This window comes from Lipotes vexillifer, unplaced genomic scaffold, assembly GCF_000442215.2.
Source record: "Lipotes vexillifer unplaced genomic scaffold, Lipotes_vexillifer_v1.1 scaffold515, whole genome shotgun sequence".
In the NCBI taxonomy this organism is placed as follows: domain Eukaryota; kingdom Metazoa; phylum Chordata; class Mammalia; order Artiodactyla; family Lipotidae; genus Lipotes; species Lipotes vexillifer.
In genome coordinates, this window is record NW_006772017.1 from 2,311,812 (window position 1) to 2,336,599 (window position 24,788).

General features: G+C 43.6%; 1 protein-coding gene across 1 annotated transcript; it reads right to left on the bottom strand.

Annotated features, from left to right (window-relative positions):
• Positions 1-850: 850 nt before the first annotated feature.
• ZBTB24 (zinc finger and BTB domain containing 24) lies at positions 851-15,545 on the bottom strand. The gene is made up of 6 exons (XM_007447273.1): positions 14,569-15,545; positions 11,724-11,891; positions 11,145-11,228; positions 10,377-10,460; positions 3,402-3,483; positions 851-2,624 (listed from the first exon to the last, which is right to left on the bottom strand). Exons 1-6 carry the CDS (start codon positions 15,521-15,523, stop codon positions 1,904-1,906), a joined length of 2,094 nt encoding a protein of 697 aa, XP_007447335.1. The 5' UTR covers positions 15,524-15,545; the 3' UTR covers positions 851-1,903.
• Between the last annotated feature and the right edge of the window lie 9,243 nt (positions 15,546-24,788).

The window sequence follows — 24,788 nt, forward strand, 5'->3', positions numbered from 1 at the left end:
GCGATTTTATTAAAATTAATCTCACTTTCTTTTTATGTTTTTAACGTGGCTACTAGAACAGTTTAAATTACACATGTGGCTCACATTACAATTATCTAAGCGCAGAGGCAGACTGTCATAAAGCTAGTTAAACTTGAATTGTAAATAGTTGTATGACCATACTTCCTGAATAATTATCCAGCTACCCAGAATGAGTAGTTAAGCATTTATCTGCTTTGATACTATATATCTCCTGGAGAAAATGTGGGCCAGTAGGCTTTGAAAAGCTGGTAAAAACACTGCACTTTAACGATAAGGTTAAGGTAAATAGTTTAAATGACTAAAGTCAAGAACCTGAAATAATATTTAGGGCATAAGTGTATTTGTAAAAATTCTATCTCTAGTCAGGCCTAATTTAACATACCTTGGTTGACACATATAAGATAAATCATTTATGAATTTCTGAATTATATACAATAAAATATACTTTGCTAGATATGTTAGAAAACTGCTTTCATCTTCTCTCAAACCTTAACAATTCTATATTACTTTAACCTCCCAACACTTATTTGACTCAGGTGGAAATCAAAGCTCTCTAAAACAACGAGTGACTGACATGAAGATCCTGTTAATTTTAGGGGTGATTACCCCTACTCTCCACCAGCTTTATGTTAATTAACATACACTAGTGCCCACCTTTTCTCAAAAGTCTTCTACCAGTTTACTTGAGATAAAGTGGTCAGCGTATTCAATAAAATAGGCTGAGCTGGAAAAAACTTAACCCAAACATAATTTAATCTTCTGACGATTATTTAAAATCACACAACTACAGACACACGCTGGCTACTAAGTCTCTGAGGCTCAAAATTATTTTTAAGATTAGGAGAATTTACTTTTAAAAATTATGTGTCTATTTTGTGAGATTTAACCTACTCTGCAATAAAAATAGATTATAAGTTCCTATCTAAAAAGTTATCAGACACAATACATAGATCAACATTTTCAGAGATCAATTAGAATCCAGTAGAGTATATTTAACATAAATTACACTGAATTTTATATTCCAGGATAATTAAGAAAGCTTTAACTTCACCATGGAGATCAAATATCAAAGCTGACAAAAATTCAGAATTTATTTGGGGTGAATATCTTGATCCAATTTCATACCTTAATTAGCCTTTTAAATTTTTAACCACCTGCTTTTAAAAAACATGTAAATCTATGTTTCTCAGAAAAGTCGAGTTTAGAATTTAAAAAATAATCCTATGCTTTTGCCTTTCTTGTTTTGTGAATGTTGAGTTAAAATAGACATTTAGGTCATATTGTCTTCGACTCTATCTTAAACACGACATGATGAGCCCACTGTACCACACAGAGATTAAACCTTGAGAAATTACTCTGTCTTAGGGGGTTGGAAGTCATTAAAAGGACAGAGTCCCCAAAGCTGTAATCTGTCATATTCGGCCCCAACTTGTCTTGTAGTGGCAATTGTGTTGCCTAAGGGGGAAGGGACAACCAACCATTGTACCCAATACAACATATGATTTTCTTCGTTCTAAAAAATAAAAAATATAACTGGAAAAGTCAGCAAGACCATAACTATGGCTGTGAACATTTAATACTCACAGAAAAGTTTAATGCAATGCCCCCAAAGAAAAGTTACACAGTCTTTAAGAGATGTAGTAAATGAAAATGAAAACCATTCATCAATATTGAAATGCTAAATCCAAATCAGTATTAGATATAAGACACGATATACACATCTTGCCTCTTGGATGGACGCTATCGGCTGGCTCATAGAGCTACCACATCTCTGTAAGAATCTGTAAGCGAGCGTTGCAGAAAGCCTGACTTCAAGCACACAATCCAGTCACAGCGGGCTGACGGAGAAGAGGCCGACGGAGCAGTCAGGCACGTGTTCGGGTCAGCTCTGCTCCTGGCTGAGCGGTGTGGACTGGGGCACCTGGTGGGCGGGTGGTGGCGGAGCAGGCTCCTGTGTCAGCTGTAGGTGCTGAGCCGGATCTGAAGCGCTTGCTAAATGGAGCTCCCCTGTTTGCCCTTGATGGGCGTGAAGATGTTCCAGAGTTTCCTTGGAGAGTGTGATGACATGCACTGGCTCGGTCTGTGAGGGTTCCATCTGGCTTTCAATCATATTGAGGCTTTGAATGTGTTCTGTTTGCTCCTGCTGAGCTGAAAGAATTAAGTTCTGCAGTTGCTCTGGCTGCTGCGTGAGCAGGGTGAGGTTAGCAGCCTGGTCTGCCGTCATGTTCTGGGAACTCTCTGCAGTGACGATGCTGATTCCTTGGCTAGGACCAGGCATGAAATTGATGTTATGTACAGAATCAGTTACAAGAAGCTGAATTTCCTGCTCTCCGGAGGTAGAGAGTTGATAGGGCTGCAGCTGAAGAATATTCCTGACCTCTTCAGCATTATTATTGCCGGAAACGCTGCTGGCATCGGACGTATGTTTCTCTTTGCTATGTATTTTTAAGTGAGCCTTCAAGTTGTCTAAGCGAGCGAACTGTAAGTTACACTCAGGGCAGGAGAAAGGCTTTTTGCCCGTGTGCAGAATGCAGTGTCTCCTCTTGGCACTCGAGTCAGAGAAGGATTTGCCACACACGGTACAGGAATATGGCTTTTCTCCTCTACGAGAAAGTATACATTTCATTTTAAAAACAGGAAGATCTATTTATCACTTACTGATCATTTAGGGAGAAGCAGTCAAGAAGAGGGGAAAATCAACCTGACTGGGAAGCATAAGTCATGGGCTCTCTTGCTAACTTAAGTACTTGGACCAAGTCATGCCTGCCATGGACTTCAGTTTCTAATCTTAAGAAAAAAAAAAAGAATGGCAGGGAGGGGTGTTTGAGGACAGGTGGTAGATGGGGCTGTGATGCTGGGTCAGATATGATAAAATTTGATGATTCCACAGTGTGTATTTCAGATAAGAAGGTAAATAGTAATAAATTACACACCAAGTTCTTCTTTGTTTTCAGCTCTCACAGCCAATTTTTAGATTCTAGAAGCCAAATAAATATATATGATTGATTTCAATATTAAAAATTTGAGTAGCCCCTAATTATCTGTGTTAGAAGAACTACTAAATCAAATCCGGAAATAAGTTGTGTGAACAAATAATTTATTCAGAAAATATTAAATATTTAGTTTTGACTGAAGATAAATCACAATTTAAGAAATGACATCAATAATGCAAACTTTTGCTGGCCAGAATCAGTTTTCCTGATTTGGCCTAAGTGAGGAATTTCTTTATTGAAAAGATAAAACAAAATAATAAACTGCCCAGGAAATTCTACTACAGTAATAATTTGGGGAAAAGGACTATATAGGGAATGTATGTCACCCTACTGAACGCCAGGGTTGGACGAGGACTCCATGTGAGAAAAGGATCTGCAAAACTTTACCGATGGATCCTGATGTGGGTCTGAAGAGAACTCTTTGCTGTGAAAGATTTGCCACAGATTTCACAAGTAAATGGCTTCTCACCTAAAAAAGGGGAAAGCGTTCAGAAATATACATCCAAAATAAAACAAAAAGCAAAAACCACCCCACAGTTTCACAATATAAAAAAGAACAAAGGCAATACCACTTGAACCCTCAATAAGCATGAGTGAATGAATGAAGCACTTAGTGAGCACCTACTACATACCTAAGCACTGTGTCCTAGATGCCAGGAGGATACAGAGAAAGTGGGTACGGTTCTTTCCCTCAAACACTTAAACACTGAAACAAGGGGGTAAGTGATTCTACGAAGGACACACATTCACTCCTGTACAGTCCACCCTTAGGTAACTTACGCTCCCACACTTTACTGCTTGACCTTCCCAAGGGCCCTTGAGTACCAGGGTGACTTATGGATCATTCACATTTATATCTACCTTCCCAGTGTATCCAGAACCTGGCCACTTCTCACCACCTCCACTGCCACCCCTGGCCCAGGCCGCCATCACCTCCCTGCAGCAGCCTCCTTGTGAGTTTGCCCCTCTCTGCTCTGCTTCCCTGTCGTCCACAATGAATGAGGCGACTGGAGTGACCCTTTACACAGTCAGATCCTATCACGCTCTACTGCAAGTGCTCTAATGGCTCCCCATCCCATCCAGAGGTAAAAGCCAAAGCCCTGGGCCTACAAGGAATCACAGCTCTGACAGATCTGTCCACCCACTGCCACTCCTCGCCCCAAACCAGCCTAACCTCACCGGGCACTCTCCCCTGCTCACCACACAGCCTCTGGAGAGACCCTGAACACCACCACTCAAGCAAGCCACGCTCAGGACCCTCGCACTCATCATCCCCTCCCTCTCCCTGGCATGTCTCCCCCAGGGTCTCCCAGTGTGGTTCACTCTCCACACTGCCTTCAAGTCTCTGCTCAAGTGTCACATTACCAGTGAGGCTTTATCACCACCCAAAGCACTGCCCCAGCATGTCTTGGTCCACTTCCCAAGTCAGTTTTCCCACAATGCTATCGCCACCTTATATACCGTATGTTATCTATTATACCTATCTCTCCCAGCCTTATGTAGGATGATTTGTGAGTCTGCCTACTCCTAGGACCCCAGTGCCTAGAACTGGGCCTCGCACACTGTTCCAGAAATCCTTGTTGAGTAAATGAATTTCACAGAGTGGGAGCTAAGGCCCACATAAGATGTTGTGACTGCTCCAGACCCCTAGTGGGGTCTGGCAATTTTTTTTTTTTTAAGAAATAAATTTATTTATCTATCTATCTATTTATTTATTTATGGCCGCGTTGGGTCTTCGTTATTGCACACCGGCTTTTTCTAGTTGCGGCGAGAGGGGCCTACTTTTCATTGCGGTGTGTGGACCTCTCATTGCGGTGGCTTCTCTTGTTGTGGAACACAGTGCTCTAGGCGCACGGCCTCAGTAGTTGTGGCTCACAGGCTCTAGAGCGCAGGTTCAGTAGTTGTGGCAAACGGGCTTAGTTGTTCCGTGGCATGTGGGATCTTCCCGGACCAGGGATCGAACCCGTGTCCCCTGCACTGGCAGGTGGATTCTTAACCACTGAGCCACCAGGGAAGTCCCTGACAATTTTAATAAGGCTTCAACAGCATTTGTTTAGCGCTAGTTTATACACTGCACATACAATGACAGACTGCCATGCCCTCCAGAAATGCAACTAAGTGATCCTAATGCAGGCAAGGGAACTATGAATTTGAAAAAAAAAAAAGAAGAAAAAGAAAAAAGAAAAATCCCACTTAACTATATAACAACAAGGGATGAGTGAAGTGGGGGATGGTCAGGTAGCTTCCCTTTTACAGCATCTACTAGAAAATTCAGGTGAGATGTTTCCCCAAGTTCAATCTAGGCAGAGGACACTTGTGACAATTTGGGTGAGTCTGCGTCTTTGCAGCAGTAACTCTTACCACTCCAAAGGTTAAAACCAGGCCACTGCCATTCTTTCCACAGCTTTCCAACCAGAGCTGCGTTCTATTCTGATCTCGGTTTTTCTTCCTCTCCCAATTCCAAGACTGAGTACCTGCTCTGTCCGCCTGTCACTGTAAAGTTCTGTGTGGGGAGCACATACAACAACGTTCACGTTATCATTCAATTCCATCTGGGGTTGCAACACCTCAGGAATTCTGTTGGCAAATGTTTTCAATACTGGAAACTCTTTCCAGAAACATCCTCGAGCACAGTAAGAAGGCAAATTTTCCTAGCCAACGTGAATCTGGGGAAAGTCTTCCTACTCCTCTGGTTCCTAACTCGTTTCACCCAGGGGGATGCTGACAGAAATATTTAAGTAATTCAGAAGTTTTCCTTCCAGACCCTCTCCTCAGCTGTGCATGCCACTCATCCCACCCCACTCTGATGACCTGTGAATCCCCATCCCAGCTCCAGAGGGTACCGACTCCGGCGGGCTTGTTGGGTAGCATGGCTGGTTCTCCTACCCCATTGGCTCAAACCCACATGACCATCTTGGCTAACGCAGCAGCATCCAGCCCCTGACCCAGCCAGGCCCGACAGTCCAGTCTGCTCCGAGTGCACATTCGACTGGCAATCTAGTTCTGTACATTTAAATTCCTCAAACAGCTGCTTTCGTTTTCTTCAAAAATCAACAACGTTCACTGCAGAAGACTCAAATAATACTGAGAAGCACAAAGTATACAAAAAACACTCAGAATTGCCCTGTAGATTGCCACCTCACACTGTGATGAACACCTTTACAGGCGTCTCTGTGCACACACACAGGTGATATACTATGTACACCATGAGATCGGCCAGCGCATGCTGGTCTGTAACGTCAAATGGGAACGGAAAATTCATCTTAAAAAAATGGTTAAAAACAAACAAACAAACATTTTAAAAGGGTGTTTTGTGTTCCACTATGTATCTTGGCCAAAATTTACCTAACTAATCCCTTACTGAGGGACATTTAGGTCACTTTTAAGCCTGTGACATTATAAACAATCCTGCTTACGTTGAACATCCTTATGCAAACATCTTTTCACAACTGGACAGCTTAGCTTTTGATTCACATTGCCAAAGTTCTTTCCAGGAAGTTCCCAAATTCCTTTCCCATCAACAGAACTTAAAGATGCCCATTTCCTCACATATTTGTCAATCTAATGGGCCAAAAGGAATGCACATTTCTTTTTCTCTGACAATTAATGCAGTTAACATCGTTTCAGACGTCTACTGGCCATTCCTATGTCTTTTCCTGTGATATGCCTTTCAGGTCCCCCTGCCCAGTTTTCTCCTGGGCACTCATGTTCCCATATTTGGGCTATTAACACTTTGTCACATATGCAATGACTCTTTTTTTTCCCAGACTAAAAATCTCTTAAGTACATCTCTTCTGTCCACTCTCTTGACTTGAAGGCCTTCATCTTTCTTCCCCAGAGCCTGGTAACTGGCTCATCCCCAGGACCTTCCCTCTCTGACCATCCTCCTGGGGCTGTCTGAGTCCTTTTCAATGCACGAACCAAAATATGCCTCCTCTCTGCCCAAAGACTAGCCCCCGCTTCACCAGGGGCCTGCCCCTTGTCAGCAATCTGACTCTAGCTCTTCACCGTGGAATTCCTCACCACGGCCCTCGGATGCCAGCCTCTCACATCGTTAACCCCACGCATCCTGTTCCTGTCTGGAAACACCTCTTCCAGCTTCCTCTGTCTGTCTAGCACTTACTCTGGCTTCAAGACTCAGGTCCTTCCTCTGGGACGCTTTCCCAGACCTTCCCAGGGAAAGTGAAACACTTCTGTCTCTATGTTCACACCTCTAATGGGGCTCATATCACGCTGTACTGAGGTTCTTACTAGACCACATGTAAACTCTGGAAGGGTATGTTACAGTGAGGGACCCCCAGGTCTCTCAAAGTTGGGGATGAGCAAGGTTAATGGATAGTCTGAAAACATGGCTGAGATTCAGGAAGCTCCAAATCCAATCCAACAAAATGAGGCTGTGAATGAAAGCTGTGGCTCAGTTAACTGTGTCACAGGCAGGGGATCTACCTGGGAGTAAGTGGGAGCCCACACAAGGGACAGGGACACTGGAGGGCTGGCACTCTACTGCGGTCAGAGGCCATGCACCAGGCTTCTCCATGACCTGGGCTAATTCTCTGAACTTGCCCCTAGCTCACCAAGCAATCTTGGGATCACTAACTCAGTTTGCAGGTACAGTGATGTCAGGAAGGCGGTACTGCAGACAACAGAGAGGTGCAGTCCCTTTGCTAAATGAACACACTCGATGGTTTATCACTCCTTTGCTTGGCATGGCTTGGCTCAGTTCCTGAAAGCCTGACCAGCTGCAGGTATGGGGAAAGAACTGAGCTGCAGCAACCTTGTTGGCACTGCCTGTCACCTTGCTTCCATTTCAAATTGCATCCGTCACCCCCCCACCCTCGCCACTGAACATGCCCTCTAGGGAAGAAAGCACCTCTTGTTTATCTCTGATTTTTTTGTGCTTGGCAAAGGATATCTAACCCAGAGAGAGTTTGCACTTAAAGACCTAAGAGAAGAGAGTCTTGGTTTTCCCATGGGCGTGGCCCTCTCGGCAGGACCCGCCTGCCCTGCTGGCGGCTGTCCTCACCACTGTCCGTGGAGGCTGAGCGCCAGCTCTGCCAGGCAGCCTCTCCCAAACCTTCCTCTCTGCCCAGGGAGCAGGCAAGCGGCACCCCAACTCTTTTCAACACCAATATGGTGCATATTCTCCAGGCTAAGGACAGAAGGGTCACAGTCTCTGCTTCCAAGAGCCCAATCTTTTGACAGGTTTGACCTCTTATCTCTCAGTCAGACAAACCACTTTACGGAGTCCGTCCTCTCCCACCCATCGCATCCTCCACTTCTCTCTCCTGCTCCTCAGGGTAGCGGGTGGAGCAGAGTTTGCTGGGATCCTGGAGAGAGGACTCGTATTGCTTTCACCCTCAGTTCAAGGCCTGGTTCTCCTCAGAAAGACCAGAAGCCTCACTGACACCGTATGCTCAGAAGATGAAACGTCTCACCCCGGGCACTGCGCCACATAACCGACAGCTCGGCTCTCTTCCACCTCCGCCCTCCCGCGGGGGTTCTCTTCACAGTCCCACACGCTGCCTACAGGCCTGTGTGTAAGCACGGGAATCTCGACCGCTGCTCACGGTGCCCCCTGAGCTCGGGCACAGATACCCAGCAGTCTCCTCTGCTCGTGCACCTGGGTGCCAAACAGACGCCTCACGCCCCACATGTCTAAAGTCTAACTCTCCATTTGTCCCTCCGTCTTCCCCGGGATCTCACCCTTCTGGCCGCTTCCGCCTCCCCTCCGCTCACCCCCACATCCAATCACGGGCCCATCACGGGAGTCTTCCTTCAGAATACATTTGGCGCTGGGCCACTCGCCGCCTCCCCACCACTGCCGCCCTGCGCCAAGCCCCTGTCTGGCACCACCTCCTAATGGGTCTCTCCACCCTCCTACGGGCGCCTCCGCCCCTGCCTCACCCCACACAGGCGGCTGCTGTGATCCTATTAAAATTCTCTGTTACATCATGTCACTCCTCGCAGTAAAGTGCACCACTAGAAAAACCTGGGGAGCTTTTAAAAATGCCAATTCCAAGGCCTCATCCCCAGTCACTTCGATCAAATCTCTGGGGGTGGGACCAGGCTTTGTCTTTTTTAAAGCTTCTCAGGGGGCCGAAGCACACAGCCAGGCCGGGAACCCCGTGTCCCACGGGCTCCAGCAGCCTCTGATGTCCACCCACACTACACCCTCCTACTCCCACCGCCCTGGCTCTGCCCCAGCACCACTCTGCACCTCGGTCTGCTCTGCCTAGGACGCTCTTGTCCGGGGTAGACACGATGGCTCGCTCACTCCCCACAGCACACAGATCTCCATCTAAGATGGCACCTCATCAGCAAGGCCTTCCCAGACAAGCCCCCATGTCAAAGGGCAGCTCCCCCTCCTGCCTCCTGCCCCTGCGTTTAGTCCTTCAGAGCACTTATCCCCACCTAACAGGTTACTCACTCACTTGTTCTTTGTCTCCTGTTTGAATGTTAACCCCTCAAGAGCAGGGGCTCTGTCCATCTCAGGCAGTGCTGTATCCTCAGGGCCCACAACAGTGCCTGGTACCCAGTGCCTGGTACTGTTCAGTAAATATGTGTTAAGTGGATGAATTAAATTTCACAGAACCTATTAATGATGTCTGTAGAAAGACTGTATAGAGATCCATTTTCACAAAACTCATACCTTATGAGATATTTAAGAAAGTAAATGACGTTAAGAAAAATTGTGTTTTCAAAAAAATGTCCAAAGCAATCTGATATATGTTGGTAGACAATTTAACAGAATCATTAAACTGTCCATCTAGAATAGGAAGCTTTTCCTAGAAAAACTAACAGGTTTCTTTTTAAGAAATGCTTCTTACCCAAAGTCCTAAAAGGCCCACATTTTTACTTTTCTGATCTTAAATGCAAGAATTTGACCTGCCCTAATTGATCCTGCCTCCTCTTCAACCTGGAAGCTGATTTTTCTGGAGGTGGTGATGCTTAAATTATAAGTACTGGTTCTAGGAGAGAAAGTGGAAAAATCCTCAGTGCCTGTGCTGCCTTAGTGTCTGCTTCGTTTTCTAAACAGGTTATCTTGATAATCTTCAACGCTGAGGTAAATTAAAATTTAAACACGCAACCTGATTCAGACTTGTACTATTTTGTGGTGTTAGATGAGGTTTCATTTACGAACAATGCTTAGTAAGTACGCTCCATTTTGCTAACCTACAGACATGTGATGTCCCCACAGGATTGTGTGACAGCATTCTGCCTGGGCTTTTTACATGACCTACTTATAAAATTCCCACACAATTTACAAAAACACAGTCTGAGGAGGGGACTCCCGGTACTTCGTTTCTCGCTCCCCTAACAACATAAAGCACACTAGAAAGACAGGGTGAGATGGACTCTTACCTGTGTGTGTCCGCAGGTGTTTCTTTAGCTGAGACACATCCATGAATTTGCGGCGGCAGTGGTTACATTCCGGTAACGAGTGGCCTTGTCGCAACAATAAAAAAAGTGTCAGTGCATGTATGCTGTCCCTGCATTTCTTCAGTGATTTGTGTTAAAGCACTTCCCTGAAAAATAATCACTTTAAATATGGTACTTTAATAACACAACAATTTTTAAATTAGATTTGGTAACAGTTAATAGTTTCCTAGGCATCTCGACTCACTGCTTCCCCAACACAGGTGGGACCCTTCCAGTCTTCCTAAGTGTTATCTCCTTTTTCCCTCAACGCACTGGTGTCACTGTGGCCAACCGATCTCAAATGATGCTCCCAATCCCCCCTCCATTTATTATCAGTTGGCAGGAAAGAAAAAAAGACAATAGGTGGAGCCAGGCTGCAGAAAGCCTGGACTGACGGCTATGGGGTGGTGACACCTCTGTCCAGGCACGACTAACAACCAATCAACTGGTGCCCTCTTAGTCAACTGGTGCCTTGAGCAATACCAATTTTGCAGGGTTTCTGCGTGTGGCACCAAAACTGCAATATAAAAATTTAATATAAATCACAAGGTAACAGAGAGTAACGCAAGGACACCTAATTTAGATTGCTTTTTAAGAACTATTTCCCTAAAAACTCATTTATCTTCTAGAATATGAACCTGCTGTTTCAGAAACAATTTGTATTTGCGTTTCTCCCCCAACCAATCCAAATCTTCTCTCAGTGTATTGTACCTGTATGAACTCGGTAATGGCTCTTTAGTTGTCTTTTCTGGCTGAAATATTTTCCACACTGATCACATGTAAAAGACTTCTGTCCTGCCAAACAAAACACACAAAAAACTATAAAGAACTGGAATGCTCACTAATAAGGTAAGTATCACAGTGGGCCCAGATCCCCATTTTCGACAAATAATACTAGTGACTTGTCTACAAACCCAAATGCCTTCAGAGTCTACCACAGTAACATAAATGTGCAAAAGCATGTAAGGCAACAGGGAGTGATGGAGACTGAGGCAGAACTGGAGAATTCAAGTTCCCCCCAAAAGGCATCCAAAGTAAAACAATTCTAAACTCTGGTGCTTAAACAAGTCATGATTGCACACTGCACTCCCGGCAGCCAGTTTGTAAACCCTAGTTTAAGGCTCAATGCTGTGCAGAACTCTAAACTACACTCTGACAGATGCACAATTCTTTCAATGGTATCATGTGGGGAATGATACGAGGCTGAGAAAAGACCATTTAGATCACGGTCATGCCCACCCCAGGAATGGGAACCTGGTGGCAGCTGGCTCCCCGGCGCAAGCCCGCTACCTGAGTGCAGGCTCATGTGCTCCAGCAGCGAGTGCTTGGTGGTGAGAGCCTTGCTGCACACGGTGCAGGTGTACGGCCGCTCGCCTGTGTGCATCCGGGTGTGGACCTGCAGGGAGTGCTTCTGGGCAAAGCCTTTTCCACACTCATTACATTTGAAAGGTCGCTCCCCTGGAATAAGAGCCCCAGAAACATGATGTAAGCAAGAATCTGCACATCCTCCTGTCCCCTCCCAAATTAAAACGACAGTGAACAGGAGAGACAACACCAGCAGTAACATTTTGCAAGATGGAGCTAGACGAGTCCTACACCAGCGGTGAGGAGTGCTGAGATACACACAACCTCATTTAAGACAGAGCCTCCACAAGGTCAGGAATCGGTGGCACCTGTCATCTCTGAAAATAGGGGTGAGGGAGGATAAATGACAGTCTGTTTCAAAGGTAGTTAGGCCCCCCAGGTCCAGTCTCCTACTCCACGTAACCAGGAGACTGACCCTCTCCCCAGCAGAAGATGGAGACTGTTCTCTGAAGAGGGTAAATCGGATGAAGGATCTCTGGACTAGGGGTCTCAGGGTTAGAGGTCTCCTAGCGCAGTGGAGTGCCACTACCACAGGGAGAGCAAGTCAAAGTTCACATCTGGGATGAGACTCCCCCCAGCCTTCTGACCCCTCCTGCGCTAGACGCTGGCAGCCAGGCCCACAGCCCCCAGGTGGGAGGTGGAGCATCTTCTCCTGGAATGCGAAGGGCAGGCAGTAAGAGAGCTGAAAATGTGATGCCGGGTATCAGCAAGATGCCTACAGGCCCTGTCTACATCTGCAGGGTTGCCAGTAGCTTTTAGCAAACCATTCTTGCATGTAATTAAACATGATTTAAAAAAAATCTTTTAGCAAACCATTCTTGCATGTAATTAAACATGATTAAAAAAAAATCACCCGACAGTCAAGGAAGGCCTTTAGTAGTAGAAAGATACCAAAACGGATAAGAGAAAAAGCAGCTTGCAGAAAACAAAGACTGCCCAGAGTGAAGAAAGCATTAAAAATTAACAAATAAGTAAATGTTGTTATTAACAGGCTCACAGAGGATTCTAACCAAAAACAAACAAAAAAAGAATCTAGAGAACAAAAGAGCTCCTAGAAGTAAAAAAAAAAAAATAAGAGTAGAAATAGAAAAACAATAAAAGTTGAAAGATAAAGTGGAAATCTCCCAAAAAGTAGAGCAGAAAGTGATGGAAAATAGGAGACAAAAGATAAGAAAATTAGAGGATGAGTCCAGGAGGTTCAACATCCAAATGGGAGGAGTTCCAGAAAGAGAGAGCAGAGTAAACAGAGGGGATCATCTATGAAATAATTCATGAAATTTTTCTGGAACTAAAAGGTGGTTTTCCAGACTGTATGGATCTACTGGTAACCACTCAAATGGAAGAAAAGAGACCCACACTAAAGTGATTCAATGCAAAATTGCAGAAACCACTGGGAAAAGGGAAGATGCTACATGCGGTTTTCCTTAATGAATCTTGTATAACTATCTAACTCCTTAAACTAGCCTCTGTCACAGTTCAACAAATATTTCTCAAGTGTCTATTGTGTTCAAAGAACCAAAATTCAGGGTCTCAGTCTATCTGTACTTAAAATCTCCGGGGAGCTTTTAAAAACACCAACACTCCAGGCAATGAAATCAGAAGCTCTGGGGCTGGGACCCAGGCCCTGGTAGTTTTAGAAGCTCCCTCGGAGACTAAAACATGCAGCCAGGTTGAGAACCACACTGCTGGATGCTGCCAGGTCATAAGACAGCAGGCTGCTGGATGACAGAAGTTTTAAGTACCAGACCCTATACTTATGCTTACAATTAGGTTGAGGGGTAGATTACAGGTATATAACTACAGCCTGACTCAAAGCAGAGTGAGTTAGGTACGTAAGAGAGAGTTCAAAGGAGGAGGGATTTCTGGCTAGGGCTGCACTGTCAGCCTAGCCACCATCTGAATGGTGGCTATTCAAATTAATTAAAATAAAATATTCAGGGGCTTCCCTGATGGCGCAGTGGTTGAGAGTCCGCCTGCCGATGCAGGGGACACGGGTTCGTGCCCTGGTCTGGGAAGATCCCACATGCCGCGGAGCGGCTGGGCCCGTGAGCCATGGCTGCTGAGCCTGCGCGTCCGGAGCCTGTGCTCTGCAATGGGAGAGGCCACAACAGTGAGAGGCCCGCGTACCGCAAAAGATAAATAAAATAATAAAATAAAATAAAATATTCAATTCTTTAGTCACACTCACCACATGTCAAGTGCTCAAAATACACAAGTGAAAAAAAAAATACACAAGTGGCTTAGTGGCCACCAAAATGGACAGCATAGATATAGAACATTTCCATACTCACAAAAGAGCTATTGGCCAGTACGGGGCTGGAGGGACCAAAACGGAAAAGACATTTACAGCTAGATGGCTGAGTGAGAGAGCTGTCCAGACAGATCTGGGCAAAAACACAGCTATGGTCAAGATGAGGAATCTTCAAGAATCATAAAGCATATTAAATTTGGCTACAGCTTGATTCCTGGACATTCAAGCCTTGAACCAGCAACTTCAAATAAGTAGAGAGGTTCTGGAATCAGGTTCCTTGGGTTCAAATCCCACCTGTCACTACATGGATGCCCTGGGCAAGTTACCTTCAGCTTTCTAGACTTAGTCTTTTCATCTGCACAATATTAACTGTCTCACAGGACTGTTGTGAGAATCCAATGCAATAACATGTATACTTTATTACAATGCCCATCACATAGACATTGCACAATAAATGAAAGCTGTTATTATTGTTACTTCTCCAAAACATATTCCAACAAGCTGTGAAAGAGTAATTACCCGTGTGGCTTCTCTGGTGGATTGCTAAAAAGTGATTATACTTAAACACTTTGCCACAGTCTTTACAACGGGCCTCGGGGCCACCGGGGCGCTTCCTCCTTCCACAGACCCTCTTGGCTGAACCCTGGTCGTCTTCATCCCCAACAAGTTTATAATCTTTCAGTTTGACGGACCTCCGAATCCTCCGCTTGCTGCACCGATTCTGGTTGTCCTGCCCATCCTGGATCTTGGGATCACAGTTCTCATCTTTTTCAGCTGACATTTCCTCCCCTCTACCTGGCTCACAAGCCGGCTCAGATTCTTCCAATTCTTTTGCTGGAATCTGTTCATTCAGTACACCATCGTCTCCCTCTTTAACCACAAAGTTTTGTCTATTCTGAACTGAATTGTTCACTCTCAGCTGTATTTCTTCCTCTGCAGCCAGTTCTGATTTCCCCTCCTGCAGACTGTTGACTTTTCTTGGTCTTCCCCGTTTCCGCTTTGGATGATCATTTTTCTTATTAGAAATAACAACCACTGGAGCACCAGCTGTGTTCAAAGTCGGTGGCTTTGGGGAGCTATGATTATTTTGAAAGTCTGTGTAAGCCTTTACCAGGTCATAGACTTTTAAGAACTGGGCAGTAGCCAGGATTTGTTCTGTACTTTTCTCACTGGCCTGGAGACAACCCGTGTAGATAAATTCCAGCAGGATACTAAACGTGTCGGCAACCATGCCTTCCAGCATATAAATGGACTGGCCAATCTCCCCCTCTTCAGCAAACATCATTGAGAAGTATTCACTACTGGCAGCAAGTAAGGCTTTGTGGGCCCGGAAATGCACATTCTCCACGATTAAAGTAATGTCACAGAGGAAGCCTTTCTTCCTCTGATCCTCGAAACTGGCCAGGATGGTGTCACTGTGAGTGTCTGAGTGTACAACCAGCTGCCCAGAAGGCTCTGATGATGTTTCTGCCATTTTCTTTAGAAGTCCAAGAAGGATTAAACCTGAAATAAGAAAATAATGTTTAAAAAGGAGGAGGCATTCTCTAACAAGATTAATCCCAGCCCAAAGGAACCTACTAGTCACCTCATTTTGTTGGCTAAATTTCATCATTTACCACTTTTAAAAGATTATTTAAAAACTTAGCTTTGGGTTCTCATTCCTATTGTACCATTACCCAGCTGGGTGAACTTCCGACATCCACGTGACCTCTCAGGGTCTGTTTTCTGCTCTGTAAAATGAAGGAATTGGGATCAACCATCTCTAAAGTCCTTCCCTGCACTAACTTTCCATAGTTGCACAAATAGAAGAATGAAAACTACAGTGTCGTCGATTTTATATATTATTAGCCATTTTGTCTGTGACACAAAAATAGAAAGAGCGAAGAAAAACAAAGTGAATTGGGGTAGCTGCAATTAAGTAATAATAACGTATCCGGCCTCCCTCTGGAAAGGCGGCACGGGCGCTCAGGCGCCCGACGGTGCGGGGAGCTGAGAGCGCGCGATTCCCCGGAGCCCGCCGAGCTGGGAGCGGGCCGCGGGGGAGGCCCCTACCAACGACCCTGGACCTCTTGGGCCGGGCCCGGGAGCTGCCGGCTGGGGAGGGGTCGACACGGCTGCGGTGCCGCGCCACCGACGGATGGCCAGTGGCGGACCTACCTCTCCGGACGCCCGACAGAGTCCAAATCGCGGGTGGCCCACACGGGGCCTGGCGGGCGCACCCACGCCGGGCCCGCCCGGGCCCGCCCAGGCCCCCAGCTCCGCCCGGCCAGCCTCTGCCGTCTCTGTGCCGCGCGGCTTCTGCCCCTGCGCCGCCGCCGTCGCCGCAGCCAACACGGAAGCGCCGGCGCCGGGACCCGCCTGCGCGGACGCCGGACCACGTGGCCCGCGGAGGCGCCCGGGGGCGGGGCGGGGTGGAGCAGAGCCTGAGGTCCCCGGAGGCGCCGCCAGCAGAGTCCTGGCAGGTCTGGTGTTTGAGGTGGGTGGGGGGCAGAGAGCAGTAGCGGCGTTGTCCTCTGCAGTTATGGAAGTTTTATATCGTATTAGTTGCTCACTGACACCTTAATCAATTTTGTCTTACCTCCTTTCTGGACGCTGAAGCCGGCTTTCAGGTCTCTAATGTGTGCCGAATGAATGAAAGCGCCTTTACATTCACCGTCATCGTCGTCATCATCAGCATCAGCATCAAAACCATCATCCAATGCCTGAGTCCCAGGGCGTGAAGAGAGAGCTGCAGTCAAACAGATCTGGGTACTGAGTGATCTTGATCAAGTTACTTATCCTGTCAACCTTGTTTACCTTACTCGTGAAATGGAGAAGTTGACACCAGTGCCAACACTGGGTGGCTGTGGGGTAAACAAGATTAAGTATGAAATGGGCTTAATTGTTTAATTCATGTCTACTATCATTAAAATAATCATTATTGTTCAGACTTTCAGCATCTTTCTTCAGTAGACTATTAAGTGTTTCTAACTAGCCTAAGTTGCAGTGTTGTACCCTCCAATACACAGGAATACAGGAGATCTTTCCAAATGCAAATCACATCCAGAGACTGAAGTCACTGCCCTGCTTAGGATCCATTTCTGGGCTCCTTTTTCTGTTTCATTGATTTATTCATCTATTCTCTCCCCAAGACAATTACAGTAGCTTATACTCTTGTAGTCAGGTAGTGTTAGTCTTCTGACTTTGGGCTTCTCCTTCAATACTGTGCTGGCTATTCTGTGTTTTTTGCCTCTCCAAATAAACTTTAGAATCAATTTGTAGATATCCACAAGACAACTTACTGAGATTGGGATTGGGATTGCATTGAACATATAGATCAAGTTGGGAAGAACTAACACCTTGACAATATTGAATCTTCCTACTCAGAACATGGAATATCTCTCCATTTCTTTAGTTCTTTGATTTCATTCATCAGAGTTTTGTAGTTTTATTCATATAGATATTTTACATATTTTGTTAGATTTATACCTTAGTACTTATTTTATTTGGGTGCTAATATAAATGGTATTGTGTTTTTAATTTCAACTTCTACTTGTTCATTGCCAATATATATGAAAACAATTGATTTTTGTATATTAACCTAATATCCTGCCATCATGCTGTAATGACCTATTAATTCCAGGAGGTTTTGTTGTTGTTGTTGATTCTTTTGGATTTTCTATATAGTCATTGTCATCTATGAATTAAAAAAAAAATCCGGGCTTCCCTGGTGGCACAGTGGTTGAGAGTCCGCCTGCCGATGCAGGGGACATGGGTCCATGCCCTGGTCCGGGAGGATCCCACATGCAGCGGAGCAGCTGGGCCCGTGAGCCATGGCCGCTGAACCTGCGCGTCCGGAACCTGTGCTCCGCAACGGGAGAGGCCACAACAGCGAGAGGCCCGCGTACCACAAAAAAAAAAAAAAATTCCTCCTCCCCAATCAGTATACCTTTTATCTTCTTTTCTTGTCTTACTGCATTAGCTAGGACTTCCAGTGTGATATTGAAAAGGAGTAGTGAGAGGGTACATCCTTGCCTTATTTCTGATCTTAGTGAGAAATCTAGTTTCTCACAATTAGGTATGATGTAAGCTGTGGATTTTTGTAAATGTTGTTTATCAAGTAAGGAAATTCTCCTCTAGTGCTATTTCACCAAGAATTTTTATCATGAACGGGTGTTGGATTTTGTCAAATTCTTTTTCTGCATCTATTAATATGATCATGTGATTTTTCCTCTTCAACCTGTTAATATGATAGTCTACATTAATTGATATTTGAATGTTGAACCAGCCTTGCATATCTGGGATAAATTCCACTTGGTTGTGATGTATAATTCTTTTTATACTTGTTGGATTCAATTTGCTAATATGTTTGTTGAGGATTTTTGCATCTATGTTCATGAGAGATATTGGTCCATTGTTTTCTTGTAATGTCTTTGTCAGGTTTTGGTATTAGGGTAACGTTGGCCTCATGGAATGAACTAGGAAGTATTCCCTCTGCTTCTGTCTTCTGAAAGAGACTATATAGAGAACTGACATAGTTTCTTCTTTAAACGTCTGGTGGAAATCACCAGTGAACCCATCTGAGCCTGATGCTTTCTATTTTGGAAGGTTATTATTTATTGATTAAGTTTCATTATCAATATAGGCCTATTCAGATTGTCTATTTCTATTTCGTATACCATAAAATTATCATAAGGAACAAGGGAAAAATAAAAACAATTTTGGAGGGGAAGCCCCTGGTGGTCCAGTGGTTAGGACTTGGCACTTTCACTTTCGAGGGCCCAGGTTCAATCCCTGGCTGGGAAACTAAGATCCCACAAGCCACACAATGCAGCCAAAAAAAAATTTGTTTCTTTGGACAAACAAAAACTGAAATCATTGACTGTCAACAAACCCTACTCTAGGAAGGAAAATAATGCTAGGAGGAAAGTCTGAGATGTAAGATGGAATGGTGAGAGACGAAAAATGAAAAATCTAAACAAACACTGATTATGAAAAGAAAATGCCTAATTTGGATAGCAAACAAGTAGACTAGATCTAAAATATTGAATAAAAATAGCATTTAAGATGGGAGCTGGTGTTTGGTATTAAGTGTTTTAAGGATAGAGGTATTGATTGCCTTTAGAGTAAGTATGCATGTTAAGAATAGTGGTAACCACTCAATGGATATAAATAGAATACAGGCACTTCAAAACCCTTAGAGGAGAAAATGGAATTAAAAAGTCCTTAGTCAATACAAAAGAAGGAAGGAACAGATAAAAAAGAATTGGAGAATATGTTGAAAAGTTAGGCAGTGCCCTTACAAGGCCTTTTATGCTGTATTAGTCAGAGTTATCCAGAGAAACAGAACCAACAGGATATATAGAGATTTAGATTTATTATAAGAACTTAGCTCATATGATTATGGAGGCTGGGAAGTCTTAAATCTGCAGTATAGGCCAGCAGGCTCAAGACCCAGAAGAGCTGATGGTGTAGATGAAGTCTGAAGGCATGCTGCTAGAAGATTCTCTTTTGCTTGGGGAGGCTGGTATTTTTGTTCTATGCACATCTTCAACTGATTAGATAAGACCCACTGACATTATGGAGGGCAGTCTGCTTACTCAGAGGTCATTGGTTTACATTTTAATCTCATCCAAAACACCCTCCAAATTGACACATAAAGTTAACATATACCAAGAGTAAGGAATTTTGATTTTATTTTAACTGAGATAGGGGGCCATTGGAAGATTCTAAAATGGGACTGATGAACCTGATTTATGTATTTTAAGAGTATCCAGGTACTAGATGAAAAGTAGATCCTAGAGGGACATGAGTAGAGGTATAGAGACTAGGTGAAATCAGTGCAAAACATGAGAAAAGTCCAGACTCATGGTATATTTTGGAGGTAGTTCTCTTTGACAGGGCTTGTTGAGAGAGTGGATGTGGGAGTGAGGGAAAGAATGTGATCAAGGTTAATCCCTAGATGTGAGGCCAAATCAACTGAGTATATAGTATTACCATTAACTGATCTGGTGGGAAACTGGAGGAAGAGAAGTTGGGTGGATAACAAGTATGGGGTGGACATACTGAATTTGAGATGTCAACTAGATAACCAAATAAAGATATACAGTAGGCAATTATAGATAAGAGTCTGGAGTTCAGAGGTGATATTTGAGTTATCGGGGTATAGACTATAAATTGTTGTAAGTAAATTAATATTTGATATTATTAATATTTGAGATATTAATATTTTATATTAATATTTGAGTTATCAGGGTATAGACTATAAATTGTTGTAAGTAAAATCACTTACAGAGTGAATATAGATAAAGAGGGAGTTTTTCTCTTTCTCCACCAAATCCATTGTCCACCCTTGTCTCCATCTTTGGCCCTGGGAAGTTGCAAGGACTTCATCAGCAGAGCCCAGCACATACTGGCTTCTGGGTGGATTGAGTCAATGGAGAACTTGGCGGGAGTTTGAAGGAAGGAGAGGGCCATGATCAGCTGGCAGTTGAAGGTTGGTGAAAGCCCTTTGCCATTACAAAGGGCATCAGAAAACATCTTTGTAGGCTATGATAGTTGACTGATAACTGTAGCTGGAAGAAACTATAGTCCAAGGCTCATTATGACTGAAAGGGATTTGAAGGGAACAGAAAGGCAACTGATAATGTTCAATGCCAATGGGGCATTTTCTAGGGACTATAAAGCACTTTATAGGGATTTTATAGCACTAATTCAGTAGTGCTCCAGTTTCTAGGCTCCATATCTCCTGCAGTACACATGGGTGGTGTGTATCTGTTTATATTTTTATCTCTTACCCTAGTCTGGGACAGTTCCTTGTAAATATGCACATGCCTGTATAGGCTAAGCAGTTTTCAACATGCCTGGCTCACAGGTTTGGGGAATATATGTGTTCCTTAAGCCTTGGAATGACTTTCACCTCCTGGTTAGAATATCTATTTTGAAAGGTCCATTTAATTTAGATGTTACCCTTCTAAGTATTATTCCCAGAACCACCCATAATTAAGGGACCTCAGGCTTTGCAGATATACCTCTACTCAGGCCTTCATTTGTAAAAGCAAAACAAAAAGACTAAAAAAGATAAAACCAAAAAAATCACCACAGTGAGATGAGGCATACATATATAAAATATATCTCTCATTTTTTCCCTGTTCTTGAACTCCTTCTCCTTCACCAATGAATTTATGAAAACTTTTAACAAATGCACTGAGAATAAAAAGAAATATATAATAAAACTGAAAATGTTTTTGTAAAAACGTAGTATTTATTACTTTGAGTTTTGAAGAATTTAAAACCACAGCTCACACCATATGCTGAAATTAATTCTTGGCGGCTTAAAGAATTAAATATAAACACACACACACACACACACACACACACACACACACACGAAGAAAACAAAATAGAATATTTATTAAATCTCTGAAGATGGAAAAGCTTCCAGAGCTTAGAAAAGTATTCAATATCATAAGAGGAGGATGAACAGCTCTTACTTTGATACCTAAAAAATAGGACTTATTTACTGTGTATATTACATAAAGAATTCATGCAAAACAATTTAAAAATACCCAATGAGTAAGAGCAAAGGGCATGAAAGAATAATTCACAAAAGAAGAAATGCAACTGATGACCAACATATGTAATAATGTTCGATATCACTATTAATTCAAGTTAAAGTAACAAGGTTCTGCTTTCCACCCATTTATTCTTATGGGTCTCAATTCCTGTTACTAAGCCGCCTTCCAAACAGCAATTCACAGTGTTCCCAGGAGTGCCCAAGAGCACCACTTTCATCACTATCATTGAGCATCATCATCTTAGTTTTTTTAAATTCATATCCTTTCACCTTGTACTTTTGTTTCCCAGAATTTATATCAGGCTAATAATCCCAAATACGGTGAAGAAAGTTTCATTACAGCATTTTAAAATATAGTACAACAGTACATAGTCTAGCAATAGGAATGGTCAAATATAGTATATCCACTTGTATCCGAGTGTTAATTGGAAAGGAAGTGCAAAATCCTTTGCCTACTTTTCCATATTTCACTGACTGTAACTATATTACTTTTTGTCTTAGGGTCTGTCAAATGGGCACTACCTCTCCTTCCTGGGTGAAATTTTGTGTTCTTTTAGTTGTAGTAAATATGACATCTAGACAAGCTATGTAAGAGGCACAGGCTGGTTGAGCACTCTCCCTGACCCTTGGATGGGCATTGCCTCAGCCTCTTCCTGAAGTGGTCGGGTGGCAGCCTTGAGCATGGGGGTAATGAGCCCCAGTGAGCACCGAGGGCTGGCCACTCACTCTCTTACTGCTTCACTCAGGGGAGACATTCAGGGTCCCTGGACACCCAGTCAGAATATTCTTTCATCGTATTCAGGACACCAGTTGATGGATTATTTATAATAATATGCAAGCATAATTTCTAAACAAAAGATTTTAATAACAGGTTTTTAAATGATACATGTTCTCCTTTCTCATTGGAGAAATGTCATTCTCCCTTCCTAGGGACACAGACCTCTTGACCTAACTTGCTAAAGAAAACACAACTTGCAACCATTACAGGTGGGGTGTGAATGCATGTAGAGGGTGGGGCTAGGGAGTCTTGGGTTCAACGGAAATTTTCCTGTGTCTTCTGTAATATTTTTATATTCTAAAGTACACGCACACGCACACGCACACGCACATGCCTGCACGAGTGCCCAAAGGGCTCTGGCCAATGAAATGCCCCAGGAATACTGACACGATTATGGTGGTTTCCAAGATGGACTTACAGTGCAGGAGGTGGTAAAGGAAGAGCAAGGCTCTGGAGTTAGTCTGATCAGGGTCTGAATCTGGATTCTACTACTTATGTGATCTTGGGTAAGAAACTCTTCTCGTGTGTATTAATACAATGTGTGAGAATTTAATGAGGTACTGTATGTAAAGCCAGTAGCACACAGCAAACAGCCTGGAATGGTAGCCCTGTCTGTGGTTATTCTAAATAGAGTCCTGGGCTTCCCTGGTGGCGCGGTTGTTGAGAGTCCGCCTGCCGATGCAGGGGACACAGGTTCGTGCCCCGGTCCGGGAAGATCCCACATGCCGCGGAGCGGCTGGGCCCGTGAGCCATGGCCGCTGAGCCTGCGCGTCCGGAGCCTGTGCTCCGCAACGGGAGAGGCCACAACAGTGAGAGGCCCGCGTACCGGAAAAAAAATAAATAAATAAATAAAATAAGATAAATAAATAAATAAATAAATAAATAGAGTCCTACATGTAATGAACTGTAATTTGCATGCGAGTGTTAGGGACCTGGAATGTCCAGAGCTATAAGCTGCTCTGGAAATTTGATTCCCCACTCCCAACCCAATGCTCCTACCTGCTGCACTCTATTAAATAGATTTACTTGAAGGAAGACACTCTGTAGAGACAGGGATGAAAAGGGAGAATCATATGGCACTTTGTCCCTTGCTCAGCTCAGGCATTAAGTTTCTCCCTCCTCAGGAGAGGGGGAGCATTGATCCCACTTCTGTGCAGAACTCAGCAGCTCCAGAACAATGATGGATGAACTGTGAGATTTCTCACACCCTTGGGTTTGTACAGTTCTCAGAGTGAAGCCATATTATAGAACAGGAACCCAAGAAGATGGCAGATATCCAGTGGGTGTGGACTTGCTCTGGAGCCTATGAGATACTCCTTGCCTCTCAAGAGATTCCTGGGGGTACTTTGCATGACTACCGCCCTTCATAAAGGTGAGGGAGCTGAAGCAATAAAGTTTGGGTTTAATTGCTAAAGGAAACTTCGTATACCCATAGAAGAAAACACAATGGCTGAGGAGGCCTGTGGATACATTAAGAACACTGTGGGAAGATGGTAAATTAGCAGTACTAAGAACTGTGAAGAGAAGAGTGAGTGGTGCCTTACGTTGCTGGTAAAACTTGGCAGCTACTGACAGCTCCCAGTCTCCTGAAAAAATAATGATTCATCTATGGGTATATCAGTAACTCTTCAAAGACTTTTGGGGTTTATCCTAAGTTTGACAATAGGCTTCTAGTTTTTATTTAAAACTTGTTTTATTATTAAATATATCATATAAAATATATATAAAACAGGCTTCTAGTTTTCAATTAACGTTGTTGAAATTGTAGGTATCAAAGACAACATGAATGAATCTGAAGGGCATTATGCTAAGTGAAATAAGCCAGACAGAGAAAGACAAATACTGTATGGTATCATTTATATGTGGAATCTAAAAGAAAAAGGTCAGACTCATAGAAGCAGGGAGTGGAAGAGTGGTTGCTAGGGGTTGGGGGCAGGGGAGAAATAGGAGATATTGATCAAAGGGTACAAACTTTCAGGTATAAGATGAATAAATTCTGAGGATCTAATGTACAGTGTGGTAACTATAGTTAATAATATTGTCATGATACTTGAAATTTGCTAACAGTGATTCTTAAGCATTCTTACTACACAGACACACATACAAAGTAACGATGTGAGGTGATAGATGCGTTAATTAACTTGATTGTGGCAAATACTTCACAACGTATACCTATATCAAAATCATGGTAAAGTTTAAATATGTATATGTATAATTTTATTTGTCAATTACACCTCAGTAAAGCTGGAAAAAAAGAGCTAAATCATTCATTTTAGAGTTTAAGAAACAAAGGCTCATCGAAACTGAGATTTACCCAAGGTTAAATAAGATAAATGGTTGTACCTTTCATTTTTTTAAAGAGACAATCTTTCTATTTCACATGCTAGATTTCTTATAGTCCTGCTG

Excerpts from the sequence above, each read along its gene's own strand:
- ZBTB24 (XM_007447273.1), bottom strand. The coding sequence starts at position 15,523 with ATGGCAGAAACATCATCAGAGCCTTCTGGGCAGCTGGTTGTACACTCA. Across the intron at positions 10,461-11,144 it reads CCATTACCGAGTTCATACAG|GCCACTCGTTACCGGAATGT; the intron begins GTACAATACACT and ends TGTTGCGACAAG. Across the intron at positions 2,625-3,401 it reads ACCCACATCAGGATCCATCG|AGGAGAAAAGCCATATTCCT; the intron begins GTAAAGTTTTGC and ends ACTTTCTCGTAG.